The 26,636-nt window shown below is 49.7% G+C and overlaps 1 protein-coding gene across 2 annotated transcripts in view; it reads left to right on the top strand.

The window, feature by feature from the left end:
• Positions 1–816: 816 nt before the first annotated feature.
• The window catches only part of CD247 (CD247 molecule), a 72,079-nt gene continuing 46,259 nt past the window's right edge, over positions 817–26,636 (top strand). The window contains exon 1 of one of the 2 annotated variants that reach the window (XM_030301767.1): positions 817–1,008. In XM_030301767.1, coding sequence (XP_030157627.1) covers positions 900–1,008 — 109 coding nt within the window. In that variant the 5' untranslated portion in view covers positions 817–899. The remainder of the gene's footprint in view (positions 1,009–26,636) is intronic. The other variant, XM_030301768.1, reaches the window with a different exon arrangement.

Genomic DNA, 26,636 nt, shown 5'->3' with positions numbered 1-26,636 from the left:
CCCCATCTTTGGCCAATTTTTAATTGGGTTATGTTTTCTTATTGTTGAATTGTAGGAGTTTTATTTGTGTGTTGGTACTTTTAGTGGAATGGATTGATTCGTTTACAAAGAATTGTAGTCTTCTTAAGATTATCAAAGACCGTAGACTTTTCCATATACCCAGGTCCCTTCTGCATCCTTCAGTAATGTTTTAAAATTTATTTCATATAGATCTAACACTTTTTATTGCATTTGTTGGTAGGTATTTATCTTTTTATTATTGTAAATTATGCCAATGCTTCAATGTTGACGACCAGCAAAAGCATTTGAAATACTATGTGGTTCCAACTCAGGCCAAGTTTGGATCTGTAACCTCAGATCTACTCCAGCCATTTGCTTTACAGGCAAGGATGCTGATGTCTAGAGACGCTGAGTGAGTTACTGAAGGCCACACAGCACCCGGGTGGCAGAGATAGGCACCAAAGCCCAGGTATTCTGTCTCTGCATTTCTCCTGGATCCAGAGCTCTGCCGTCTCACCAACATCTATAAAATATGTAAGTCCAGGAAAATGTCCTTACACGCATTGGGAACTCCTGTTCGCCTAGGGACTGGCTTCACCCATCAAGAGAGGAGTTAGATAAAAATTAGACAAAAATTCGGAGAAAAGGAGAGTAAAACAATGGTTAAATGAGAGAAAAAGCAAGATGTAGACACACACACACACACACACACACACACACACACCCCCACCCCTCAAACCCTCAAACCTCCAGAGCTTCCTGCCTATGAACCGAAAGGGGGAGTGCGTTTCTTGGCCTTGCTGGCAGGTGTCTGCCTTCTCAAAGGCCCCACAGTCCTCTACTTCCTGAGGAGGCAGCAGAACAAAGCAGAGACACCGTCTCTCTTCTGGGTCCCAGCCATGGCTGCCACAGCCTCGGCCTCCTGGTGCCACCCTGGGGGAAAGGACAAGGTGATGTGGAAGGTGCTTGTCATCATGGCCCTGCTGCAGGCACAGCTCCCAGGAGCAGGTAAGGCCGGACAGATGGATGGCAAGGAACTTCCAGAAACTCTTCTTGCGTGTGTGTGTGTGTGTCGGGGGGGGGGGGGGTACGCAGCGGAGGGGTAGCGAGGAGCTGGCGTCTCTTTCGAAGCTGAGCAGGTTGGATCTGCTCCCTTACAGCCGAGCTGGGCTCAGACCCAGCTGCTTGAATGCACACCTGCCCCCAATACAGGTGTTTCTAGTGCTAACAGGAGAGAGGACAGTCCATGGAGGGGAAAGGACAGGGAGGAAGGGGGCAGAGGAGCGACTGAGGCAGGCCCGGTGCGGAGAAAAAGAGGGGGAGTATTTAACAGACGCCGGATGGGATGAGAACACGTCAGCCAGGCCACTTTTCATACTGCGACGCTCGTCTCGTCTCTGCGTCTTCTCCTCGTACCCCCTGGCTGGCTCCGTCACTTGGCCTCTTTCCTTTGTCCTTTGCCAACAAAAAAACACTTCTCTCGGTCAGACGGGGTCACGGCTGTGAGTCTGGCTGACTTGAAGCACCTGGACGGGGCAGGGACTGAGCACCAATGTCCACGAAGGACAGAAGGGGCCTTCCTCCGGGCCCGTGTCTCCACTCAGCTCTGTCATGGCTGCCCCTGCCCCCCCCCCCCCACGGCCAGGGGCTGCCCTGGGACACACCCATCGTGGCTCAGTGACTCACCCACCACCCTCACTGCAAGCAGCCCTCTATCTGAGGCCAAAAAGCTAGAGACGCTGACAGAATGTAGGGACGGATGAGAGGATGTGACCTGTTAAGTCGCCATCGTGAGTAACAACCGACCAGCGAGAGAACTTACTCCTCACTTCATTTTAGCTCGCGGGAGCCGGGCTTTTCTAGAATCCTTTCACTCCCACCGTGTTGTCTAGGCCAAATTATGAGGACCACATGTGAAAAGAAAGACAAAATAGACTGTCTCAGGAGATTGGTATCATGGCATTTTTACCAGAAACAGGACCAGCTGTATTTGAACCTAAAGAAACAGGGAGACAGGTCACAAACACATGTCCCTTCTCCACGTCACGGGTCACCTCAGTGCGGGAGAGCGTTTGGCGACAGTGCTGAGAGGGCAGGGGAGGCCCCTGGTGCTTCTGTTCCTGACAGGGAACATGGCACAGCCCCAGCCTGACACCTCAGGGGTTCTGAAAACTCTGTAAGGTCACAGCGTTCTTCTCGGAAGAGCCTTGTTGGGTGTGAGTCACAAGGCCCTGTGAGGTGAGGGCCCCAGAGCAAGTCCCGGGCCCGTCCTGAGTGCAGGGGACAAGAGGGTCCCTGATGCCACAGTGGCCAGTGGATTCAGTGATTTCAGGGGAACAGCTGACGGCAGTGGCTTCAGACCCTGGGCTTCAGGCCGCGAGGTACTTCTGCTACGCGGTTTCCTCACCGGTCCGTTTTTGTTGGCCTCGGGGCCAAGGTAGCAGCAAACTAGAGTTAGATGAGGGGAAAAAAAAAAAAAAAAGCTGCTTGGGTGGCGGTGGCTGCCACGAGTGACAAACAAGACCCCACCCAGCAGACGAGATGCGGGCCGTGCCCAGTTCCACGCACAGGGCCCAGGAGGAAGAAACAGGATGGACGGGATTTTCCATCGTGCGAGGCCCCTTGCTGTGCTGGTGTGGGGACGGCCCTTTCAGCTACTCCCCGAGAACGTTCTTCCAAGCGTTCAGCCCAGTTGAGGTGAGGTGAGGAGAGAGAGGTAAGGAGAGCCCTGTAACCCCTAGGGCTGCGAATGGCATCGTGTCGCCTTTACAACTTTGCTCCGCGGAAAGGCCGCTGACAGAATTTGAGCTGAGGTCTCTCTTTTCTTGCTCAGTGAAGTCACCTATCTCCAAACTCTTCAAAAACAATTTTTTTTTAAATGTTTATTTATGACAGAGAGACTGAGCATGAGCGGGGGAGGGGGAGAGAGAGGGGGAGACACAGAATCCGAAGCAGGCTCCAAGCTCTGAGCACAGAGCCCGACACGGGGCTCGAACTCACCAACTGCGAGGTCATGACCTGAGCCGAGGTTGGACGTTCCACTGACTGAACCACCCGGGCGCCCCTCCAAACTTTTTAAAAGTCTGCCTTTTAGAGATCTTTCCATTTGCCTTTTATGGAAATACCCAGATCATGAGGATCAAAGCAAATAATGACCTAGCGTCTCCACGGGAGGAGGTCTCCCTGGGTGAGAGTCTGCCAAGCCGGTCGCCGGGGTCTGAGGCTGGTCGCGACAAAGGTGGTGTGCCTAGCGGCAGGGGCACGCTTTTGCCTGCAGGGCCCTCAGCTACTCAGTACCCGTACCTCCCTACCCCACTGTGGCCAAGAAGGCTTCCAGCTGGTCAGTGTGGCCGTTGTCCTTTCTCCAGCCAGGAGATGCGGCGCGGCCACAAACCCTCAGGAAAAGCAGGCCCCCCAGGCTGGTTTGCAGCTCTACTTTCAAGGAGATGGCTGGATGTGGTGGCAAAAGTCAGGCCAATCATAGATGGAATCCCGGTGTTGCCACTTTCCTAGCTGTGCAACGGTAGGCAGGTTACTTAACCTCTCTGGGCCTTAGTTTTCTCCCCTCTAAAGTAAGGATAACTTTCCTTGCAGAACTGTGAAGATGAGAAATGAATGTAATATGCTCGATACATAGCAGACAGCCAATACATGGAGCTGTATTAATTATTACTATTATTACATCACGGTCTGTTTTCTTGTTCTCAACATCTAGCAACAGGAAGTGGAAACCCATGGTTAGAATTCTTAACTTGCTCTCAGCTGGGTTGTAAACAGCACTGGACATTTTCTCCATCTGTCGAAGCCCCACTCATCCTCCTTTTGATTTCTGAGCCTACAGCACAGGAACATGTGAGCAGGGGGGTGGGGGGCAACTGTGAACAAGGATCAAAGCTTGGGCAGGTCACCGGATGAGCGTTAGAACCGCCATTTTTCTTTTTTAAGACACTTATTCTGTAAGGGATACTCCCCCAAAGTGAAAACATGCTCCCAAGTGTATAATCTAAATAGTTGGGGGGAGGAAATTAGAGGACAAAGTCCACCAGCTCGTCGCTGGTCGGGGTGGCCACACAGATCTCGAGGCTGAATGCTTGGCATGGGTGTCCAGGACTGGGTATTTAAATGCAAATGTCTCGAACGCCAGATCTCTGCTTAAGCTGCTCAGAGCTGGACATGAGGGGAACTCCTAAGTGGTGCCAGGACAATGGCATTTTCACCAATATTTCGACGTCCTGTCACCGGCACTGCTCATCCAGATGAGCTACTTAAGTTCTCTCCTTTGGCGTTTCTCCCACTCGCTGGCTTAGAGACCCCACTGCTGTGAAATGTCCCCCAGAAACAGTTCTGGGAAGCTGTCACTTAGGTAACTGACCACTGCTGTATGTTTTGAAAACTGTTTTTTTTTATTTTTGCCTTTGTCTTTAAAAAATTAGATTTAACTCTTACTGGATGTCCAGTCTTACTTTCGAGAGTCCCCCAGGCATCGTGTCTTGTGTTTTATTTAGAACAGTTAAGGCACTTCTTCGGGAACTGTTTTGCATTAGAGCTGTCCAAAGACACCCTTCGGGAGTCTTTTTCTCCTGAGCCATATGTACCTGTGGTCAGCTAATGGATTAAATAAACAGCGGGGACAGCTCAATATAGACTTCTCTGCTCGGGCCAAGGCGAGTTCTTATTAACAATGACCTGATGGTAGATTGAATCAATTTGAGCAAACATACAGTCGATCTGCTTAATAAAGAATCCAAACCAGTCACTTGGCACGTTAGTTGAAACAAACTGATCTGGTGAGTCACCACCTTTCTTAGCCGTCCCTCCCAGCCTGCAAAAAGGAGTCAATGTTCCCCAAGGGAAAAGACACCTCAGTCTTGTTTAGAGAGTTGCCTAGCGCTTAGCGCACTGCCATGAGTTGAGTCCACACACAATAAATACGTGTCAAATGAATTAAAGTGGGTGAATGAAAGAATTCTAGATGTTTCCACGTAATTATATTAACTTTAATGGTTTACGAGGAATATACTGGAATGGTGTTATTTGGACTTCCCTTCTAGAGAATTTAGCATTTAAATCTAAACCCACCCCCCAACCAACCAAACAAAATTTAGCTGGTGGAGGGGACAGGACAGTTTGAGGGAACAGAATGATTCGAAATGAGTTGCTGGGATGGTTTAAGATGCAATCTGCTGTTATTAAAATTTTTGATATAAAATTTCCGCTGTTTGTTTTTGGACCTACAAACAAGATAATTTCGCATGATTCAAATAATATTATATCTCAAACATAAACGAATGAAGAAAGACGTTCGTTTTTCTGACTTGGCTTAAACCCTAAGGAAAAAGCAGAAAATAAACAAGGCTATCCACTGTGGGAGAATGTTAAGTAATAAACTTAAAAAAGAAAAAAAAACTCATTAATGAGAGGCACCAGGAGAAAAATAAGAGTTTGTGGATGATGGCAAAAATCACAGTATACAATTGCCTCAAAATATGGAAAGAAGAAAAAAGCAGTTTAGCCGGTGTAGTCTCATTTGTTCTGAGTTACCAACTAAATGTTCCAAGTAACTATCGCTTTTTTCCCTTCTCTTAATTTGAGGTGTTTTAACAAAAATATCACAAACTCATTGGAGGAAGTTATGCGTTTTTTAAATCCAAAATCTTACAAGCTAGCCCAATAACTTCAATTTTCCTTCTTTATGTTCCATTCCAATATTTTAAAAAGAGTGTACACAAATCTTTTTATGGTTGCCATCATAAAAGCATTTCCGTGTGCTTATTTTTCTTAATAATCTATCGTGAGCATTTTTTTTTATGCCTAGCCTTCACGATGGTTTTTAATTGCTATGTAAACTTCCAGAGTTTATGTAACATAGTTTCCTACTTCTTTACTGTTGGACATTGGCCTGTTTCTAATTTTTGTTATTATAGCTAAGCCTGCAAGAAAAATCTTTACATGCGTAGCTTTAAAATTGTCTTTTGAATTATGTCCTTGGGCTAATTTCTCCCGGGTTGACAGTTAAAAGAATAAGTTAAAGAACATTTCGCAGGATACTTTAGGCTTCTGTTGAAAACGATCCAGTGGAGGAAAGAGAGTTGTTTCCTAACTCTGACCATCTGCAAGTGTCCTGTCTTCTCTGGGGCAGCTACACAGTGGAGGGAGGGAGCGGGCCGTGCAGCTAGAAAGATCTGGATTCTGAGCTGCCGCCCTCAGAGCCTGTCCTTCCTCTATAAGATGGCGGCAGTCATGTCTGCCTCCCGCAGGGGACTGGGGAGCAGAGATGCCACTCAGAAGTGCCGCTCACAAAAGGTTCCCCGAAAAGTCGTAGCCAGTCAGCATGTGGGCCCGAGCCTCCCAACCTGCAAAAGACAACAAGCGTCATTTTCCCCAGGGCGACAGCTGGATAACGTCTTTCTTCTTCTCTGTCGCTAAATCGCGGGGTGAACTTGGGCAGACAGCTCTCTCCGGGCTTTGGTTTCTCATCTGTGAGATGAGAAAGGAGAGAGTTGGACGTGCCTTGCACCTAGCAAAGGAATTGCGTGTGGTCTTGAAATGGCACTTTTTGAGAACATTTACTTATCGGCCCCCACCACGCTGGCATTGGCTCCCAGGATTCGGAAACTAAACTTGGGCTCCGTGCGGCTCCAAATACTTTTTAGGTCTGGACTTCCACCTTTATCACAATATCTTTAACTCTCTCGCGGGAGCCTCTGGCGTGAGAAATCCAAGGACGAGGCCCAGCGTTTTCTGGCTTATTAACCCTTATGCTCGTGCCCTGACTGCAGATGTATCGGGGGCGGGGGAGGGGGGGGCACCCAAGGACTTGGTTGGTAAGAAGTGACTTGAAGAGAGAGCAGATTGCCGCCTGAAGCAGCGGGACTGCAGTGGGGCAGGTGTCAGGAGTTTCCACCAACCACCTTGCTTGCCTGCTATGATTTGTGCTACTCAGCAACTGATTTTCAGCTCAAGGGGGGGGGGGGGAATAAATAAATAGAAAGCATTAGAAAACAAGGACAGGCAGGATCCCTGCCCCGACCAGACCGCCGCTCTCTGAACGCAGTCATCCCTTTATAGTTACGAAGTGACTTCCTACACCCTTACTTACGGGGTCCTCGTTGCCATCCTAATGCGGGTAGCAGATGAAGCAGTGGGGTTCTCTCTTTGGGAACACAGACAACGAGGCTCCGAGCTTTGATGACCTGGCCTAAGAGTAGAGCGAGGCCCCAAAGCCGGTTTCTCTGACAACCTTGTCCGGTGTATACATTCTCGAGGGTTCTCTGCAGCCTCTTTCCCGGGTGCTCGCTCGTCATTTGACAATGTCATACCCCTGGTGACTGAACTCTGAGGCCGACCTGTGAAGGCGTTCCTTTTAGCAAGCATCCTTTACTGTTTTCCTCTCCATTTTGGAAGAAATAATAATTTTGATGCTGTATGTCCTCGTGTAATAGGCTTTTTTTTTTTTTTCTGCCGAGTATATGAAATATTCGGTAGTTAATACGGAATTATGTTTCTCTCTGGCACGTTACTATAATTCTGAGCTCGGGTTTCCCACAAATTTGGTAAAATCCTTCTTCTCTGTTTCACTGTTAAGAAATAGAGCTGTTTGGGAGCTTGTCTTGGGAGGGATGGCCCTCAGTTTGCAACCGACACAGGTCTGTGTGTTCGCCTGCCGCAGCCCCACCGCCCTACGTGTATGTGAAAACCAAACGTGTAAAGCTAAATGAGGTTAAATCGTATTTGAGAGGTGTAGAGTCTAAGTAATAGCCTGTAATTGATCTGTTGGATAAAAACGTGTCTTCATACAGTGTGTAAGGTTTTATGTGTGAGATTTTAAAGAACAGTAGAGTGTTACACACAGACTGAGTGGGGATTGGTTTTTTGGCTTGTTTGTTTGTTTTTGTGAAAATCCTCAAGGAGTGGGGCAATTGCCTTTGAATGACGAACGCCTGTGAGCAGTCTTCAATGATTTATGCCCTGAGTCCCCTTGCATTTGCTTGAGCTGAGCTCAGGGAGGGCAAACCCTTTTGCTGGTGACTGGAGCAAAACAAATCAAGTTAAGAAATCCGCTGCAGAGAAAAGTACGTGAAGCATTGAAGAACCACGTAGGTGAATTTCTGGTACCTTCCCAAAGCTGGCCGGCAGGACGGCTGGGACAGGAGTGTTCAAGAGCTTCCACAGGACATTTGCAGGGTGCTGGGCTAAGAGTGCATTGTCTTTGCAAGCCTTGGGGTTTGGGGAAGACAGCCCAGAACATAAGCTGACGCCACCATTTAGGATATAACAAATGCCTACTTCTCTCTGTCGCTGTAGATACTAGAAACTCAGCGCTGCGTTTCTGTGTTTCGCCAGTTCCCCTCCATGCGATACCCCCGCCTGGGTCTAAGACATAATGTGACGGCCCCTGAGTTAGAACTGCCCATTCATCATGCGGGCTGAGGGTGGTGATGGAGAATTGGAGAGAAGAGGTGTTGGGGGGAAAGAATAGAAAAAGACAACCTGGGGCGCCTGGGTGGCTCAGTCGGTCGAGCCTCCGACTTCGGCTCAGGTCGCGATCTCGCGGTCTGTGAGTTCGAGCCCCGCATCGGGCTCTGTGGTGACAGCTCGGAGCCTGGAGCCTGCTTCGGATTCTGTGTCTCCCTCTCTCTCTGCCCCTCCCCTGCTCATGCTCTGTCTCTCTCTGTCTCAAAAATAAATAAACATTAAAAAAAATTGAGAAAAAAAAAGACAACCTGGGGGTGGGGGTGGGGGTGAAGGTTGCCCCCTGTTGCCACAGGGGGCGGAAAGGCCAGAGCGACCTGCTCCGGGGAGAAGGCAGCTGTTACCAGGTGACTTCACCATGGGAGTAGCCTGTGCCCAAGCCCGGTCCTAGCAAACGTGTGTGCCAGTGCGTGCTGACCCAAGTGCTCTGGTGGGGGTGCAGGCGCCCGTGCCCTACTGTGCATGTGCTGGTGTGGGATGCCATGTGCGAGTGTGTGTGTGTGTGTGTGTGTGTGTGTGTGTGTTCTGGTGTGTCCCAGTGTGTGCGTGCATGCACTGATGTCCAGCGTTCACGCACTGCTGTGCCTGGTGTGCATATGTGCCCGTCTGTGCACTGACGGACACGTCCCGGGCACGTCCTATGTGTTTCCGTGTGCACCAGGGACTGGTTTGGTGTGCCTGGCACGTCGGTTGGACTCACAGCCGGCAATCTGGGGAGGTGCGCACCAGAGCTGAGACGTCTCTGCGCACCTTCCAGAGATTCTGTGCCGGAGGGGGGCGAGAAGTCCAGACTAGAATCGCTAGGATCCTGGAGAGGAGGGGTGGCCTCCTTACAGATGCAGAGTCTCCAGGTCCCCCAACTCCCCTCAGAACGTCCCCACCTCCCGCCGTGAGCCTGCTGTCTTTCCTTCAAGCCGTCCTGTCCTTCCTCCTCCCAGCTCCCTCCACTAAGACGCTGACTGCCTCCTGTAGAAACCCGTAGGCCCCCTTCCAATCAAGCCCAGATATGCGTGACTCTCCTGGGCCCGCTGTTACCCGTTTGTTACCAGCAGTCAGGTGACAAAAGAAGGTGGAAAATGTACTGTTCTCAGAACTCAGAATTAAAAACCCAACCCAGAGAGTTCCCGATGGTGAGTCTTTCGCGCAGTGAAAGCCCAGTACGAAAACAGTTTCAGGAACTTCCCCGTCAGCAGAAAGCGTCGCCAGCTCCCCCAGTTCTCACCAGTTCTTTCCACGGTGGCCGTCTTCTGTGTTCTGACTAAAGTAGTCCAAATGCGTGTGGTGCTTTTCTTTGTTTATTTCTGCCCTCAGAATAGAATGGCAAGCAATCCAACCAGGTGGGTTTGGCCTACTTTGGCCATCGAGAGTTGGTGGCGCCAGACCGACAGTTATTTTTAATATCTGATTGTTCAAACAGATACTTGAGCAATCTGACGGTTCAAACTTTTGATTGTTCAAAAGTCCAGGTCAGCTACTGGACTTAGCAATGAGTAAATAGTAACCGAGCACATCTCCTGCACCCAAAGTCAAACAACCAGTCCTACAGATGGTTGGCCAAGCAGCCCAGTGATCAGGCCAGTGTCTTAGAGATGCCCGCTGAGTCACTGAGAGCCCGTAAGTAAAAGAAAAGCTTCCCTGGCCCAGTGGGTCACATTCTCTCAAAGTCTTAATTTACCTACAGGCCTGCTTCTGTACGATCTGGCCTAATTGTCATCATTTTGTGGGCCTGTGCTAATTTCCACGCTGAGTTTGGTAGGAAAGGAGGGGTATATCGGGAGATACCACCCAGGGCCGTTTTGAGTTAGGCCAGAGCTCTTCAGAAATCCCCCCTTTGATGTCCTCCGATTAGAGAGAAATCTTTGTCTTTTCTCCCACTTAACTATCAATGCTTCAAAGCTCAGACCTATATAAAATACACACATGCTTTCTGGACAAAATGAATCTTGTCCGTTTTCTTTGGATTTTAGTGGGAACAATAAAGATTGAGCTACAAAAGGTTGGCAAAGAGGATTATTCTTTTTCTTTCTATTAAGGGTAGAGGCTTCAAAAAGAATGGCTCAGAAAGTCAAATAATTGTATCCACTGCAGCTCACCTATCCATCTCCCTGCTGACCTGGTGTGTGAAATCCCCTTTAAAAAGTTGGCCAGCTCTCACCTGCCCATTGCAAATGCTGTATTGTTAAATGCTCCCATACATAATTCCACAAGGGAGGCTGCTATAAAGCAAATTCCTTCCGTTTCAACAGAGCGCGCCTCGTCAAGGATAGCTCTTTGGGGTGAGGGGAGGGGTGCCTCTAATTTTCAAAGCTTTGTCATCTCATCTTGGGGAGGGAGCTGCTTGGAAACCTCAAATGGGTTGTGAATAAAGTTATAATCACGAACTCTTGCAATCTAAAGGGCCCGGCAGGGGGGAGAATGTGGAAGCGAAGATTTAGAGAACAGTTTTTATCTTCAATTTCTTGATTTCTTTGGTTTGGAAAAAACAACATCCGTTAGTTTCTAGCTATGGCTCTAAACACAAAGTCTCAGCCTTGAAGTTGATCGAATCCCTAGTTTGTTCTCAGACCATAGCTTCCTCAGAAAATTCCTGTCAGCCATTTTGAAGAGCACAAAATGGCTCCTCTGTGCCAAAGAATAAAGAGAGGATTTGGCTCTTTAGGCATTTTTAATTTGGGGGTTGAACATCTTCTGGCAGCATTCAAGCCGGGAGTGATTTCAATTAAAAGAAGAAGAAGAAAAAGAAGAAGAAGAAGAAGAAGAAGAAGAAGAAGAAGAAGAAGGGGTGCCTGGGTGGCTCAGTTAGTTGAGCATCCAACTCTTGATGTCAGCTCAGGTCATGATCCCAGGGTCGTGGGATCCAGCTCTGCATCAGGCTTTGCACTGAGCATGGAGTCTGCTTAAGATTCTCTCTCTTTTTCCCTCTGTCCCCTTTCCCCCACTCATGCTCTCTCTCTTTGTAAAAGAAAGAAGGAGGAGGAGAAGGAGAAATCTAACTTCCAAATTGGCCAGTCATCTCAAACTCAGTACAGAGTGGTGACCCAAGGAAACCTGTATTGTGCTTCTGGGTCCTGGGTCCTCTCTAGGGCATCCTCTCTATGGTCTTGGATAGTCGTCCTGTGGGTTCGCTCAAACCCATGGTCTTTCTCCATCAAGTCTGACCCAGCGTCATCGCCAATCTCTTTTACTACCTCCGTTCCCTCTCTCGAAGGTTTAAAAAACCCTTTTAGAGAGAATACACAAGTCACATGTAATTGGATTCTGAATTATGCAAATTCAAAATAATGCAATTCAAAAAATTGTCTCAATTTAAGTGCACTGTTAAAAATAATGTGACTTTAAATTTACACTTATTCTTATGAGAAATTAATTTCGCAAAGTCGTCAAGCATGCGCCTCGCGTGTTGTTTAACTGCCTTGTAATCAGAAGTGGCTTGTGGTAATATCATGATTAGGTTGGGGTGGGGGGGGGGGGCCCGACGCTGCCAGTGAATTTTACCTTCAGTGACAGGAAGAGAAAGACTTCTCTGGGAAGTCTTTCTATGTGCGGCTGGCCTGATGTGACAGAATCACAGAATATTTGAGCTGGGGAGGATAGATATCTCCAAGTTCCACTTGGAGATTTTACCAGGGAAGAAACGCTTGCCCAAGAAATCAATAAACCAGCCGAATGTCACGTAGAAAGTACGGGGCAGAGTCAGCACTTGAACCCAGGACTTTTGGATTCTTGCTCCAGCCGTCAGTCCTCTGGGCTGCCAGGTTGCCATGTTGTAAGTAAATGGAGCTTCCTGAACTGGCCGCTTGGGTCTTAGGTGCCCATGAAGATGCATGGCACGTTGGAATGGCGACCACCAGGAGCTCAGGTGACTGGGTGGTGTTAGCTCAGCCTGCCCATGAGGCCCTGATGGTGGCTGACCGGCCACCTCCATGAGCAGAAAACATGCTTAGAAGCGTGTTATCAAATCATTTAGGAATGGAGGGATTTGTTTTCTAATTTAGCAATTTTCATTAGTGTACGTTTTCACGTATCGGATTTTCATAGAACGAACATACCTATTTAATTTTCTTTTTAAAAAACGTTTACTTGAGAGGGAGAGAGAGCACAGGTGGAGAGGAGCAGGGAGAGAGAGAGGGAGAGAGAGAATCCTAAGCGGGCTCCACGCTGTCAGCACAGAGGGGCTCCGTGTCGCGAACCGTGAGATCACGACCTGAGTTGACATCAAGTTGGATGCTTGGACGACTGAGGCACCCAGGCGCCCCACGTTTAATTTTCTTAAAGAGGGACATGCCCAGATTTTCCTTTCGGTTGTTCCCCAACCTAGTGTGGGCAGGACGGATTCTTAGGACTTGGGAGGATTTCCCTTCAAGGGTTTTCTGTTAATGCCATTTCACCCGGGATTCCCACCCTCCTGCCGGGCACCCTCCCCTCGGGAGGGAAAAGAAAATGCCTTTGTGTGGCTGAATCAGGGGCATCTCTGGCTTCTCCGCTGAGGTTGTCCAGGGCCTGCGGTGACCACAGGGACAGTGACCCACTGATAGAAGATTCTGGCAGCCAAACTTGCCTCTTATAGTGACAGGGCATCTGTTAGGTTAACCTGGTTGGGGAGAGAAGATTGAAGCTAATGAGAGACATTCAAGTAATCTTCCTATTTAGTGAAGAGAGTGTGTTTTAACGACATGTTTCATTGTCAGAAACATTATCAGAGGTGGGAAGAAAATTCAGAGCAGAGTCACGCGCCTTACTTCATCCTGAATGTGTTTTCTGCGCAAGCAGGACAATGATGCTTGTAACAAGTCCCAGCCGCCGAGCTCCGAGAACTCACAAGGGCTGATGGATGTCTGGCTGGTTTAGTGAAGTGACAAGTGGCAAGAACAGCTAACACCTGTTGAGAGGAACTCGCTCGGTGTGTGTTTTTCACATGTTTTAGGTCAACCAATTTTGTGGCACTTTTATTGGTCTTCGTTTTGCAGGTGGGGCGACGGAGGCTCGGCGGCGTGTGGCTAACACAAACCGGAGCTGGGCTTTGACCCGGGCAGCCTGCCCCTCCCCCTCCTCCACCAACCGTATTGCTTCTGGGTGGGGGATAAGAGCCTGACATTTGTCACGAACTTCAAGGGAGGAGCTGAGGGCTGCTTGCCACATGGAGAAGGGAGTTGCAAAGGGCAGGTCCGGTGGAGGCAACACAACGTCCCCACCTGAGGAAACCAGCAAACACCTGCGAATGTTCTCGGTAGCCCCCCACCCCAATCCCTGGACCCTTCTTCCCCACTCTCAGGGTGGGTCCTGGGGTAGAGAGCCTGGGGGCATCTTCCACTCAGGGCCCTCGGGACCCTGACGCACAGCCTGCCCCCACGCCCTGCTGGCCTGGTCTGGTCCTGACGACGCTTCTCAACTTCTCCTAAGACTATCTGGCAAGGTTCTCTCTACGATGGCTCAGTTTATTTGTTTTGAACGCTAATTGCCATTCGCCATGATGCGGCTCAATGAGGAAAGGGAAGAGGCATGTTAACATGCGATAAAGACACGGGACTTTGCCATCAGGCATCATTAAGGGAAGGACACTTGCAGCTTAAGACATTCATTTCCTACCTGGGTGACCGTCGAGCCCCTGCTGAAACGGCCGGCAGAGATGCCGACTGGGGGGTTGCTGAGCCAGCCCTGTCTCCTCCCTCCCTCCGGAAAATGGAAGAAGTCTGTCAGAAGGGAGGGTACCTCCCATCTCGGGAGCACCGGGGTTGCCCTTTAGAAAAACATCGCCAGCACATTCTGCGATCTCGAAATGAATCTGAATGGTAATTCAGGCTTCGGGGCTTGTTCTGGATTTTAGACAGTGTCTCTGCTCAGAGCCTCCTTTCTCCTGCTCCAACTCTGACATCTTGGCTCCACCGTAGCGGTGGCCTCCACTGGCAGAGGGACTTTGGCGGGAGGAGAGGCCACGGTGGCAGCTGGGGCTGGCCCCTCCTGCCCTCCGCGTGGTCTCCTTGGCTGGGGAGGGAAGAAGAAAGAGTTATGTTTCCAGGTCACAGCTGCCAGGGGCCCCAGCTGTGAGGCAGGGCGGTTCTGGTTTTGTTCTGAGTAAAGAAATGCTTCACGCATGTTCTCCTCGGGAAGAGTCACTAGAAATTGGCCACTTCTCTCGGTAGCTTTCTGCAGCCAATGAGCGTTTGAGAAACTGGATTAAGGTCCAGCCCTGACTTGCCAGGAAAGTGTGTTTCAGTCAAGAATACACTCTCATTCTAGTGAGACCTGTTTGTTTACATGCAGGCGTGTGGATAGGGGACTAGGGATGACCTTGATTTTCTCTGTTGTTGCAAAAAAAGTGTGTGTGTGTGTGGGTGTGCACGTGTAACATACATGTGAGAGAAAGAGGGGGGGGGCAGGGGTGGGAATTAGGAGTCAGGGGAGGTACAGGAAGATGTACCCAAAGGGTACTCATGAGGGGCACCTGGGTGGCTCAGGCGGTTAAGCATCTGACTCTTGATTTCAGCTTAGTTCCCGATCCCAGGATCGTGCGATCAAGCCCCGCATCAGGCTCCGTGCTCAGGGTGGAGCCTGCTGAAAATTCTCTCCCTCCCTCTCTCTCTGCTCCTTCCCTGCTTTCATGCATTCTCTCTCTCTCTCTCAAAGTAAAATATTAAAAAAAAAAAAGGCCTAAACAAATAAATGAAAGGGTATCCATGAGAGAAAAAAAATACAATCTCACGATTCCTTTTCTTTTTGTTAGCAACCATTAATCTGGAACATGGTCTTCCTTCAGGTAGGGGCCACTGTCTCTTTTTGTGAGGAAGCGGCCCTGTAATGCGTGAGAAGGACTGGGCTTGGTGCCCAGGACCTAAGTGCTCGATACACGCCAGCTCCTAAGGTCGCTGCACTGTGCTCTCCTTGATTGCTGGCCCATGTCGTCATCTGACTCTTGTATTATTAATGAACTGTTCGTGTAGTGACACGTCGCTTTTCCAACGGAAGGATTCTTTTTTTTTTAATTTTTTTTTCAACGTTTATTTATTTTTGGGACAGAGAGAGACAGAGCATGAACGGGGGAGGGGCAGAGAGAGAGGGAGACACAGAATCGGAAGCAGGCTCCAGGCTCTGAGCCATCAGCCCAGAGCCTGACGCGGGGCTCGAACTCACGGACCGCGAGATCGTGACCTGGCTGAAGTCGGACGCTTAACCGACTGCGCCACCCAGGCGCCCCTCCAACGGAAGGATTCTTGACACAGGGATTCGGGCATTTGTTTCTTTGTGCTCCCTGTATGCCTGAGGTGTGAACCACTGGGGTCCCTCCGATGACACCCAGCGTCAAGCAGTGCTCAGCAAACTTTTTCTCGAAAGGACCAGATAGTAAACATCCTGGGCTTTACGGGCCACGTGGTCTTTTTCACAGCTACTCAACTTGGCTGGCAGAGCGTAAGAGCGACCACGGACAATATGTAAACCCACAAGCGTGGTGATGTGCCAACCAAACTTTATTTACAGAACCCACAGCCACTCAGATCTGGCCACAGGCCACACTTTGCCAACCCCTGGTTAAGAGCAATGATCAGAAGTCAGATGCTTGGGCCCAGACTCACCTTCACTACGTCTTAGGCCCGGTTTTCCATCTCTGGGTTTGAAAGGAGACCCCAACAGTAAAGGTCTGCCCCCCGCCTCCCCCCGGAGTCTCTATTCTCAGGAACTCAGCACATCACAACATGTGGCTCAGCCGTGCTCAAAACAGTTCTGCTCCGCGCAACAAGCCTTTACGGGCAAGAAAGGCGAGCGGTTATGCGAAAGCATGTGTGTCAGAATCGCCAAAAGTGCTTCGAGATCAGTAGATACAAGTTCATTAACAGCACATGGACACGTGGAGGCCACTTCTCTAATTCACGCCAGAAGCTCGGGTCATAACGAAAGGGTGGCAGATGCCGTTTTAAACCTTCTATCGCCCTCGAAATTGGGTTGAGTCTGGAAGTGAAAAATCCAGCGTCCTGTTACTTAAGGAAAGACAGAAGCAGACAAGAATTAAAGACCAACAGAGTTTGGCTCCAAGTGGGAAGAATTATTGGAGGACAATAAAGCATTGTGTGATGTCCAGCTTTTGTCCCTTGGAAACCGGACAGCTGTATCATAAATGCTGTCTGCCTGATCGTCCTCGCCTTCTCGTTGTAACGGGAGGCACCGTCCTCTTGGAAGCAATACTCTCCTTTGGGCCATGAGTAAAATAAGTCGAATCCAATCTTTCATTTCATGCTACGGAGAGTCTTCCTCCAGTGTGGCATAGGAGATTGAAAGTCACCCAGGGGAAACTAACATAGGCGGTGATCATGGGGGGAAATGGGGTACAAAGAATCCATGCAGCCCTTGAAGGAGAAGCCCTCTGTGGGTGTGTGATCATGTGGACGATTAAATCATACTTGGCCGTTTTGCCAAATGCTTTCATGTAAATTACTTCGTGAGAAGTCTACAGCCCTCTGGGATGTTCCAGCAGAGCTCCCTCTTACTGGTAGAGAAGCTGAAGCTTAAAGAAGGCGATTTGTTCAAGATTGGTTATTGGTAGATTTGGACTTTGAATTCCATTCTTCTGGATCCAAACCCAAGCTCTCCTCCTACGAGTTCATGTGGGTGGGTGATGTACGTATATACCTGTGGCCCGGAGGGGTGGCATGGTCTCTTCTAAAAGAGACCTTATATAAGGTCTCTGTATAACCTTATAGAGAGAGAATACGTGCTACTAAAATTTGCACACGAGCTTCCATTATTACACATATTTTTCATTCTCTGTTTCTTCTCCTCCTAGAGGCTAAATGTTCCATTCCTGGTTTTAACCCAAAGAAAAGCTAAGTAAATTCCATAGACCACTCTTGAATAAGACAAACTGGAAAAAATACACAATGCCCACTGACTGACCTAATAGGATGTGGACTCCCTTAGCCACAGCTAACCCAACCGACGATTTCCCAATTTCTCTTTCTGATATTTAATTAGTGTCCACTTGTGTCAAATCCCTTTGGATTGAGTGCTTGCGGCAGGGTTTCTCAACCTCTGCACATCTGGGGTCAGATGGGTCTTTGCCCGGCATGAGGGGGTTGTCCTGTGCACTGTAGGATGTCTGGGAGCATCCCTGACCTCTAACTAGATTCCCATTAGCACCTTCAAGTTGTGACAACCCAAAACGTCTTCTGATATTGTCAATATCTCAGGGGGCAAAATCTGCCCCTGGTTGAGAGCCAGTGACTGGGGTCATAATTTTTGTTTGTGATCACTTGGTGATGGGTTAAGCTGTGATGGGCCATCCAATCTGACTTCATTTTGGCCGTTAAGTTGACCAGCACAGGAGGCGGCCAATTACTCCATTGCTAGTCACTTCCCCAACAGCGGTTGAAATGACGGCTTCGGGGACGCCCTGTGAGCATGGCTTTTGGAATGGCTCTTCCCAAGGGGGACAGCCGTAAGCCGTGCAAAGCCCTCACTTGACCTTGGGCATCCACAGTTGGCAAGTGACTCCTTCGTCTTTCATCTGCATTTCCATCTAGGTGGCGAGATGGAGGGAGGTCGGTTTCAGTAGAAAGTGGAAGCAGGATAGACTTATGAGGCAACCAACCCTAAACTGAAATTCTGACGTTAGTACTACCTAGCTACGTGACGTTAGGCAAGGTGCTTGACCTCTATGAAACGGCCTTCTCTTTTATAAAATGAAGACAACTCTGCCTGCCTTGAAGGTTGCGGGGGAGAACTGCAGATAATGCGTTAGCTAGCCCAGAGGGCACACAGTAGCCCTACAATAAATGTTTTCTGTTACCATAAATTAAAGAAAGCAAACGCCTGAACAGATGAGTAGAACTGCCAAACGGAGTGCCTGAGGCACCCCCATGGAAATGCCAGAGGCCATGTCTGTCTGCTCCTGACCTTAAGGGTCTTCGGTTGACCCCTGAAGCATGTGCTCTTCTCCCCCAGCCCCTCAAGGCCCTCTGCCCCTGACCTCACCCCGACGTCCCTGCTCCTCTGACTCTTGGGGAACCTGAGCATTCCAAAATGGAGGATTGGAAGATGTGGACTCATGTGGACAGAGCCAAAGCATTGTTAGTTTTGCAGCTCATCTGTCCCGGGGCGTAACCAACCCCAGTTAGGAGCCACAGAGTGACAGAAGTGTGACCAGATGGGCGGACGGGAAGGCAGCTCTCTGAGGGCAGCTTAGAAGCTGCTGCCTTTGGCCGGGGGCTGGAGGAGGGGCTAGAAGGCAGGAAGTGATGGCGGAGAGCCGCACAGGCCAGGCCAGCCCTAGGTAAACGATGAAGGAGGCTTTTCTGGAACCATCTCTCTTCCCCTTCTGCGTCACGGAGTCTCTGCTTGGTAAAGGATCTCCTACGTCCCAATCACTATTTCACCAAGAAAGGAGCCCTGAGAAAGGAAGTGGCCGTCATGAGGCTGGTGGCGGACCAGAAAGGCGCTGCAGGTGCAAGTCAGGTCACGGATGGGGGGGAGGTGCCCCTTAAATGGGGGTCTGAGCTTGTTCCCGGTGAGAGTTTGTGATTCTAGATCTGCAACCCAGGACCCACGCTCAGTCCAGTGCTCCTGCTATGCCAGGCTATTTCCCTCATCCTTGCGTCTTTTTTATTTTTTTATGTTTATTTATTTTTGAGAGAGAGAGTCAACACGAGTCAGGGAGGGGCAGAGAGAGAGAGAGAGAGACAGACAGAATCCGAAGCAGGCTCCAGGCTCTGAGTTGTCAGCACAGAGCCCGACGCGGGGCTTGAACTCACGAACCATGAGATCCTGACCTGAGTCGAAATCCAGAGTCGTGCTTAACGACTGAGCCACCCGGGTGCCCCCCTTCCGTGTCTTAATTTAATTCTAAGTTCCAGGATAACAGGTATTCAAAGAGATTTGTTTCCAAAACAAATACCAGCAGCACTTACAATCTTCTTGTCTTTATTTATTTAATGGTCCTCCTAAAAGTAGTAATTTACCACCAAGAACGTTCCCCGCCCTGTAGACAATGAGAAACAAGCAAAACATGACCTGGAATGAAATCATTATTGTACTATATGCTGACTCATTTGGATGTAAATTTAAAAAACAATAAAAAATAAATAAAATAAATAAAAAAGAAAAGAAAGAAAACAACATGACCTGGAAGTCAGCCATTTCACCGCCCATTCTATTTAAAACTGGGATGGATTTTATTTTTTGCTTTCAGATCCTAAAACCTGCACGGTTTAAAAGAAAATGTTTTTCATATTTTAATGATGACAGGGTCAAAGCACACTTACCGCAGAAAACTTGGAAAATATGGAAAAGGACAAAGCAAAAACAAAAATCATTTTGTAAAAGTTTGCCACCACGACTCGTTAGCATGTTGGTGTCTGTCCTTCGAGGTTCGAATAGGTGCGTTTAGTTTTGCAGCTGTGTTTTTCACGGAACAATAAATCCTGGCCATCTTTCCCTGTGGTCAAACGTTTCTCCACATCAATTTTCGTGCCTAGAGAGTGCCACATTTTATTCTACCACTGCCTGTCGTTGGACATTTAGATGGCTTCACATTTTGACACATGATGATGGTGCTGCTGTGGACATTCCTCTGCATTAATCCATGTCCACAGTTGGGGTTATTTCCTCGGAATAAATTCCTGGCGGTGGAATTGCTAAGTCTCCCCTCGCCCACGTCCCTTCTCCTTGGGGCCGATCTCTGGTGTCATCGTTGACGGCGATGTTAGAGTCCTGACTTCCCTCTGATGGTCTCACGTGGGACAAGGTACCTACCACACCCCTCCCGGCTGCTCCCAAAGCACGGAGCTGGTGACCATTTGCGGTCATGGTGGTCAAGTCCGAGACCCGTGTCGTTCCTCCCAGGCATTCGTGACGGTGACCGAGGACCGCAGTGGACACAGCGTTCTCCTGCAAAGACGTCTCTCAGGGAATGCAGGCAGACCGTCTAGAAACGGTCCCCATAGCTCGACCTTCCAACCAGCTCGGTCCCCGTTTGGACGGGCAGTATCCCTGCTTGTGATTTTCGGCCTCCCGCCCTGTGACCCCACTCAAGGGGGTCGTGCGTGTCAGCTGGTCTGGTTCGTTTCTCTCTCAGCCCAGCACCCCCTCAGGTTCTTTCTGGCTTCAAGGCCAAGGTGGTGCAAAATCTCGTCATTTCAGTGTTCGGTGGTGAGCTATTGCTTTAGAGCAGACCCATGGCCAGGTGCTAACCACGGGGGGAGGGGGGAGTTGGGGGTTGGGATGGCACACGGGGCTCCCATGGTCCTGCTTCCGCACAGGCAGGCCCAGCTAGGCACAGCGGTCAGAGAGTCGGAAGTGACTTCAAGGTCATCAAGGCCAAACTCTTTTCCAAGATGGCTATCGCTCAACAGAGTCCCGGGTGGGTGGAAATCCAGATGGTTGGAAATACTTATGTGAGGAACAACTCACTACCTGCTTACTTGCTGCTTTGTTCCACGATTCTTGCCGCGTGAAACAGAAATGGAACCCACCGTTAATGTTATTCGTTCACTGATTTATTCAACAAATATCTATTGGGTCTCTAGTATGTGTCAGGAACCGTCCTAGGTGCTTTGGGAACAGCCGTGAACATGCAGATCAAAAAAAAAAAAAAAAAAAAAATCCTAGACCTCACAGAGCTCATTAAATATTTAAAAATAGTTTAAAAGTATTTTAAAGATGGAGACAGACAATAACCGAGGTAAGTGGGTGACGTATGCAATGGTCGTGAGAAGTGCTAAGAGGAAAGATAACACAGGGAAGGTGCACAGAGAAGGTCAGGGTGGTGGTGGAGGGGATGGGCCCAGGTGGGAGCAGGGATGTCCTTGCTCAGAAGGGGACACGAGAGTCCACCCCAGGAGGAAGTGAGTGGACATCTGGGGAAAGCCTGGCATGTTCCTGGAACTGGGGAGAGGTGGGCCAAGTGAGGGGAAGGCCGGTGGGACGTGGGGTCAGAGATACTGGGTGCCAGCCGGGACTCCAACGAGAGTGGCAATTGCTTACGGGCTTGAAGGACGTTTTATACCCAATGAGACGGAAGTTAAGGACTTGGACGGGCAAACAGATGCAATTTTGTGTTTTAGCACCAACACTCTAGCAGCTGGGCTGGAGTTTACTGAGGGGGAATAAGAGCGGAAGTATTACTTAGTGTCATTTGTTCAACAAGTAATTATTGAGCTCTTGTGTGCCAAACACCGAGCTAGATGACTTCCGGCATCTAATGAGCGCTTAGCCAGTGCTGGGCTCCAGACCAGGCCCGACCCATCCATAATGGCAATTGTGTCTGTCTCCCCGTTTTACAGATGAAGAAACGTAGGCTCAGGGAGACCGCACGGCTAGCAAATAGCCAGCCTGGATGTAGCCCAGGGACTGTCCCACTGCAAAGCCTGCGATCCTGACCACTGTGTCATTGCTGGGAACTTTTTCTCACACTGGACTTTGCAAGTCTCTCTACGACAGCATGAGAAGTCCACTTCTAGGTGGTCACCTGGGCCCCCTGTCCTCTCCTCCCACTGTGTCTAGGCAGGGACACAAGACCCAAGCGGGCGAGAGCTGAGTTCCAGCCCCACTGGGGCAAGCCACTCCCCCTCTCTGGACCCCGGACTTCTTTGCTCTAGGATAAGGCCTTGGAATAGGTCTCTAATCCTCCCTCCAGCTTTAGCGTCCAATGAGTACAAGATCTGATGTGATCATCACCTTACCCCTTGTATTTGATTTTTTTTTAAAATGTTTATTTATTTATTTTTGAGGAAGAGAGAGAACATGAGCAGGGGAGGGGCAGAGAGAGGGAGACACAGAATCCGGAAGCAGGCTCCAGGCTCCGAGATGTCAGCACAGAGCCCGACGCGGGGCTCAAACTCAGGGGCCGTGAGATCGTGACCTGAGCCGAAATTGGACGCTCAACCAACTGAGCCACGCAGGTGCCCCTCCTCATATTTGATTATTGACAAGACCTTCACACTCAGCACCCATTGCTTGAGTATTCTCCCCCCACCCCACCCCCCACCCCCCATCTGCTCATCTGACCCTCACAGCAGACCTGAGAAGGTAACAGGTGAAAAACTCATCCCCGCGTCATAGGAGGGCAAGCTGGGGCCCGGTGGGCTACACGATTTCTCCAAGTTCCTGCTCACACTGGTGTGGAGGAGCCACTCCAAACCCTTCAGCCAACCCAACAGTCTCTAGAATGTTCCAAGTACCTGGCCATTGCCCACGCAGAAGGAGAACATCTGGTCCTTTCCAGAAAAGATGGAACCAGTCCCTAAATTGTTGGCAGAGGCTTTGCTGCAGTGGCCCCAGGGATCCCGACTTAATGGTTGGTGTGATACAAGAAACAGAGAGCAAATGGCTCTCTAGAAAGCGGGTTTTATTTGCCAGCCACACTACCCCGAGCCCTTCCATCCTCCACAAGCTACTCCTGACCCATCTGCACCTTCCTGCTTGTCCTGCTCCCCTAATGACCCTGGGGAGACTCAGCCCGCATCACCCTATGATAGCCCTAAGCCATGTCCTCATTTTTCAGCCCTTAGTGCCCTCACAGCTGAGCCCCAGAAAGAATGTCCAAGGTCCCCGAGGCTGTACCTGCAGGCACAGATTCGGCGAAAGAGCATACCGGTAGGCTTTACCGCTTCTAGGCCTGAGCAGGATGAGTGTTTCGTAAACGCGGGATGAGTTAATGATTCCATATAATGATTCCACCTAGCAGACACCCATCTACGGAGAAGGCCTCTAGAACAGAAAGAGTCTCGGCCTTAGGCGGCCACCTTCTGGGGCTGGGCTCTGCCACTCCCCCGCTGTGCGACCTTAAGCATTTCACTTGATGTCTCTGATCCTATTTTCTTCTGTATGCTATGGAAGGTTTGGACAGAGGTAATTAGTAAGTTTCCTTCCAGCGCCGGAACTCGGCTGTTCTGGAAAAGGCAGGCATGAAATACATCTACATTCACGTCATGAGCTGGAGCCTGGTGGCCTTCTGTGCTTATCAAACTTCCCCGTTTTCTGATGACACCATTACCAGACTTACTGCCTTAAGGAAGAAAAATGGAAAAAGGCATCCGTGGAAGGGGAATGATAAGAGGAGGGAAGAGAATTTGTAAAAAAAAAAAAAAAAAAATATGGCAACAACACTGGGGCGCCTGGGTGGCTCAGTCGGTTAAGCGTCCGACTTCAGCTCAGATCATGATCTCGCGGTCTGTGGGTTCGAGCCCCGCGTCGGGCTCCGTGCTGACAGCTCGGAGCCTGGAGCCTGTTTTGGATTCTGTGTCTCCCTCTCTCTCTCTGCCCCTCCCCTGCTTGCACTCTTTCTCTCCCCCCCCTCTCTCTCTCTCAAAAATAAACATTTTTTAAAAATTAAAAAAAATACAGCAACACAATGACAAGCCTGAGCTCTGAAGACAGACTGTCAACATTCAAATCTTTGCTCTGTGGCCTTGGACAAGGCCTCAGCCTTCTCATCTGTAAAATGGGCACCATAACACCTATCTCACATGGCTGCTGTGATATGACCCATGTCACATATCCCCCCGCCCCTCACTTCCGTGACTGTGAGGCCTTCTCCTCTTGGCTGACACCCTCCTGGGTGCCCCTGGACAAGGCCTCCTTCCCACACACACACACACACCTACACACACTGGAGGGGTCCCTTTGAGATGGATCTGAGTGGTTTCTCACCTCCTACTAGGGGGACCTGTTCGTTCAAGAAGGAGGTTTAGGGGAGCAGGGTGTCCCCTACCTGGGGCTAACCCTGGCTGGGGAGGTTGTTTATGATTTCAAGCTGAAGACAGCCTACGCGTGGAGAGGAAAATTCCCCTCCTTGCTAGGCTTCACAGACCTCGCCAGCCTGTTGCTTTCGCTTTATTTTTCTTCATGCACACCTAAGCTTCTAAATTTTATAAGCCACGGCTTACTTTTATCTCTGAAGGCGGTGGAGAATGTTGGACTCAGCAAAAGTCAGTAATGGCCAACTGGGAATAATCAAGTGACAGCGGTGAGGTCTCCGCTTTGCTTTGGTGCCGCGAGGGTTAAACCCTCCTGTCCTCAAGCAGCCTGCCCCAGCCATGACCTCGCTCACCTCTTCTGTCGGTCCCCCTCCCTCCCAAATGCCATCGTGAACATATTCAGAATAGTGACCAGACAGCCTTCATGCGTCGATTGGTTTATCAAAAAAAAAACACCTTTTTTAACGTTTATTCATTTTTTTGAGAAAGAGAGAGACAGAGCACCAACCGGGAGATCATGACCCGAGCCGAAGTCGGACGCTTAACCGACTGGGCCACCCAGGCGCCCCTGCCTCAGACAATTGTGAGATAGCAAATTACAATTTTAATCCTCCTCCCTCCCCCCCCCCCCACCCCGCCGCGCCACCACCGATGTTTTTATTGTGGGGAAAAAAAGCACATAACATTTACCATCTTAATAACTTCTAAGTGCACGCTTAGTGACATTAAGCACATTACATGGTTGTGCAACCCCCGCTAATGTCGAAATGTCCCTTTTCATCTTGCAAAACTGAAACTCTGTACTGGTGAAACACCAGCGCCCCCGTCCCATTCCCCCCCCCCCCAGCCCCCGCGACCACCGTTTCGACTTCTGCCTCTGTGAATTTGACGACCCTAGGTACCTCCGACGGGTGGCCATATAAGATACTGGTCCTTTTGTACCTGGTTTATTTCACTTAGCATTACGTCCTCAAGGTTCATCCGTGTTGTGGATTGGTCAGAATTCCCTTCCTTTAAGGCTGGGTGATACCCCACTGCCTGGGGGGGGGGGGCACGCTTTGCTTCGCCCTGTATTTATTGGTCAGGGTTTGCCTCCACCTTTTGGCCAGTGTGAATAATGCTGTTTAGACACATGGGCGTACAAATACGTCTTCAAGGCTCTGCCTTCAGTTCTTCTGGGCATAGCGCTAGACGTGGGATTGCTGGATCACATGGTCGATCTGCTTTTAATTTTCTGAGGAATCTCCATGCAGTTTCCCACAGTGGCTGCACCATTTACATTCCCACCGGCAGGGCACGAGGGTTCCATTTTCTCCACATCCTCGCCAACACTTGTTATTTTCTGTTTCTGTTTTTTTTTTTTTAATGTTTTATTTTCTATTTGAGAGAGAGACAGAGAGAGAGACAGAGTGCAAGCAGGGGAGGGGCAGAGAGACAGAGACAGAATCCGAAGCAGGCTCCAGGCTCCGAGCTGTCAGCACAGAGCCCGACGCGGGGCTCGAACCCACGAACCGTGAGATCATGACCTGAGCTGAAGTCCGACTGAGCCACCCAGGTGTCCCGTTATTTTGTTTCTTGATGATAACCATTGTAACGGACATGAAGCGGTCTAAAGTTTTTTTAAATGGAAGAAATGCCCAAACTAGGATTTCCAAACTTGTATAGAGTAAAACGTACTCTTTTATTTAAAAAAATTTTTTTTCAACGTTTTTATTTATTTTTGGGACAGAGAGAGACAGAGCATGAACGGGGGAGGCGCAGAGAGAGAGGGAGACACAGAATCGGAAACAGGCTCCAGGCTCCGAGCCATCCGCCCAGAGCCTGACGCGGGGCTCGAACTCACGGACCGCGAGATCGTGACCTGGCTGAAGTAGGACGCCCAACCGACTGCGTCACCCAGGCGCCCCAAAACGTACTCTTTTAGATGTGGCAAAGTAATTTCACAAATTAATGATTTTAACACACGCACAGAAATAGAATAACTGCTTATGTAAGTTCCTTCAGAGATGTCAAAAGGAGGAAAAGGAGAGGGAGAGGGGAAAATAGAAAGAATGGGAGAGAAAAAGTGAGTGGAATGGGGGCAGGATGGAGGGAAAAGGCAGCAGAGGTCCGAGGGTGGGCACCTGGATTGTTCTCGGAATTTGAGGCCGTGGGGCCTGTGCAGCACAGGGGTCCTGTAGGGACCCCTGGAGGGACGCTGATTGCTTTCTACAGTGTAGCTCTGTGCTGGGAGGGACGCTAAGAAGGGCAAGTCACTTTCCAGTGGGCCCAGAAGGCCCGAAACGGGTCCAGATGGGGCCATAGGCAGCAGACCCTCCTGTGCACAAGGCCAGTTTCCTCACCGGGCCTGGCTGTCCCAGTACCTGGGGGCGGCCACAGGTCAGAGGCAGGGCTGGGTGGCATTGGGCCTTGTGTTTCCCGCATTTCAAAAGCCTCTTGAAGGAACAAATGCATCCCAGTTGGAGCCTGGAGGGGTCCCCTGGG

The sequence above is a fragment of the Lynx canadensis genome, chromosome F1 (assembly GCF_007474595.2).
Source record: "Lynx canadensis isolate LIC74 chromosome F1, mLynCan4.pri.v2, whole genome shotgun sequence".
NCBI lineage: Eukaryota > Metazoa > Chordata > Mammalia > Carnivora > Felidae > Lynx > Lynx canadensis.
This window is presented reverse-complemented; position numbering and strand designations above follow the sequence as displayed.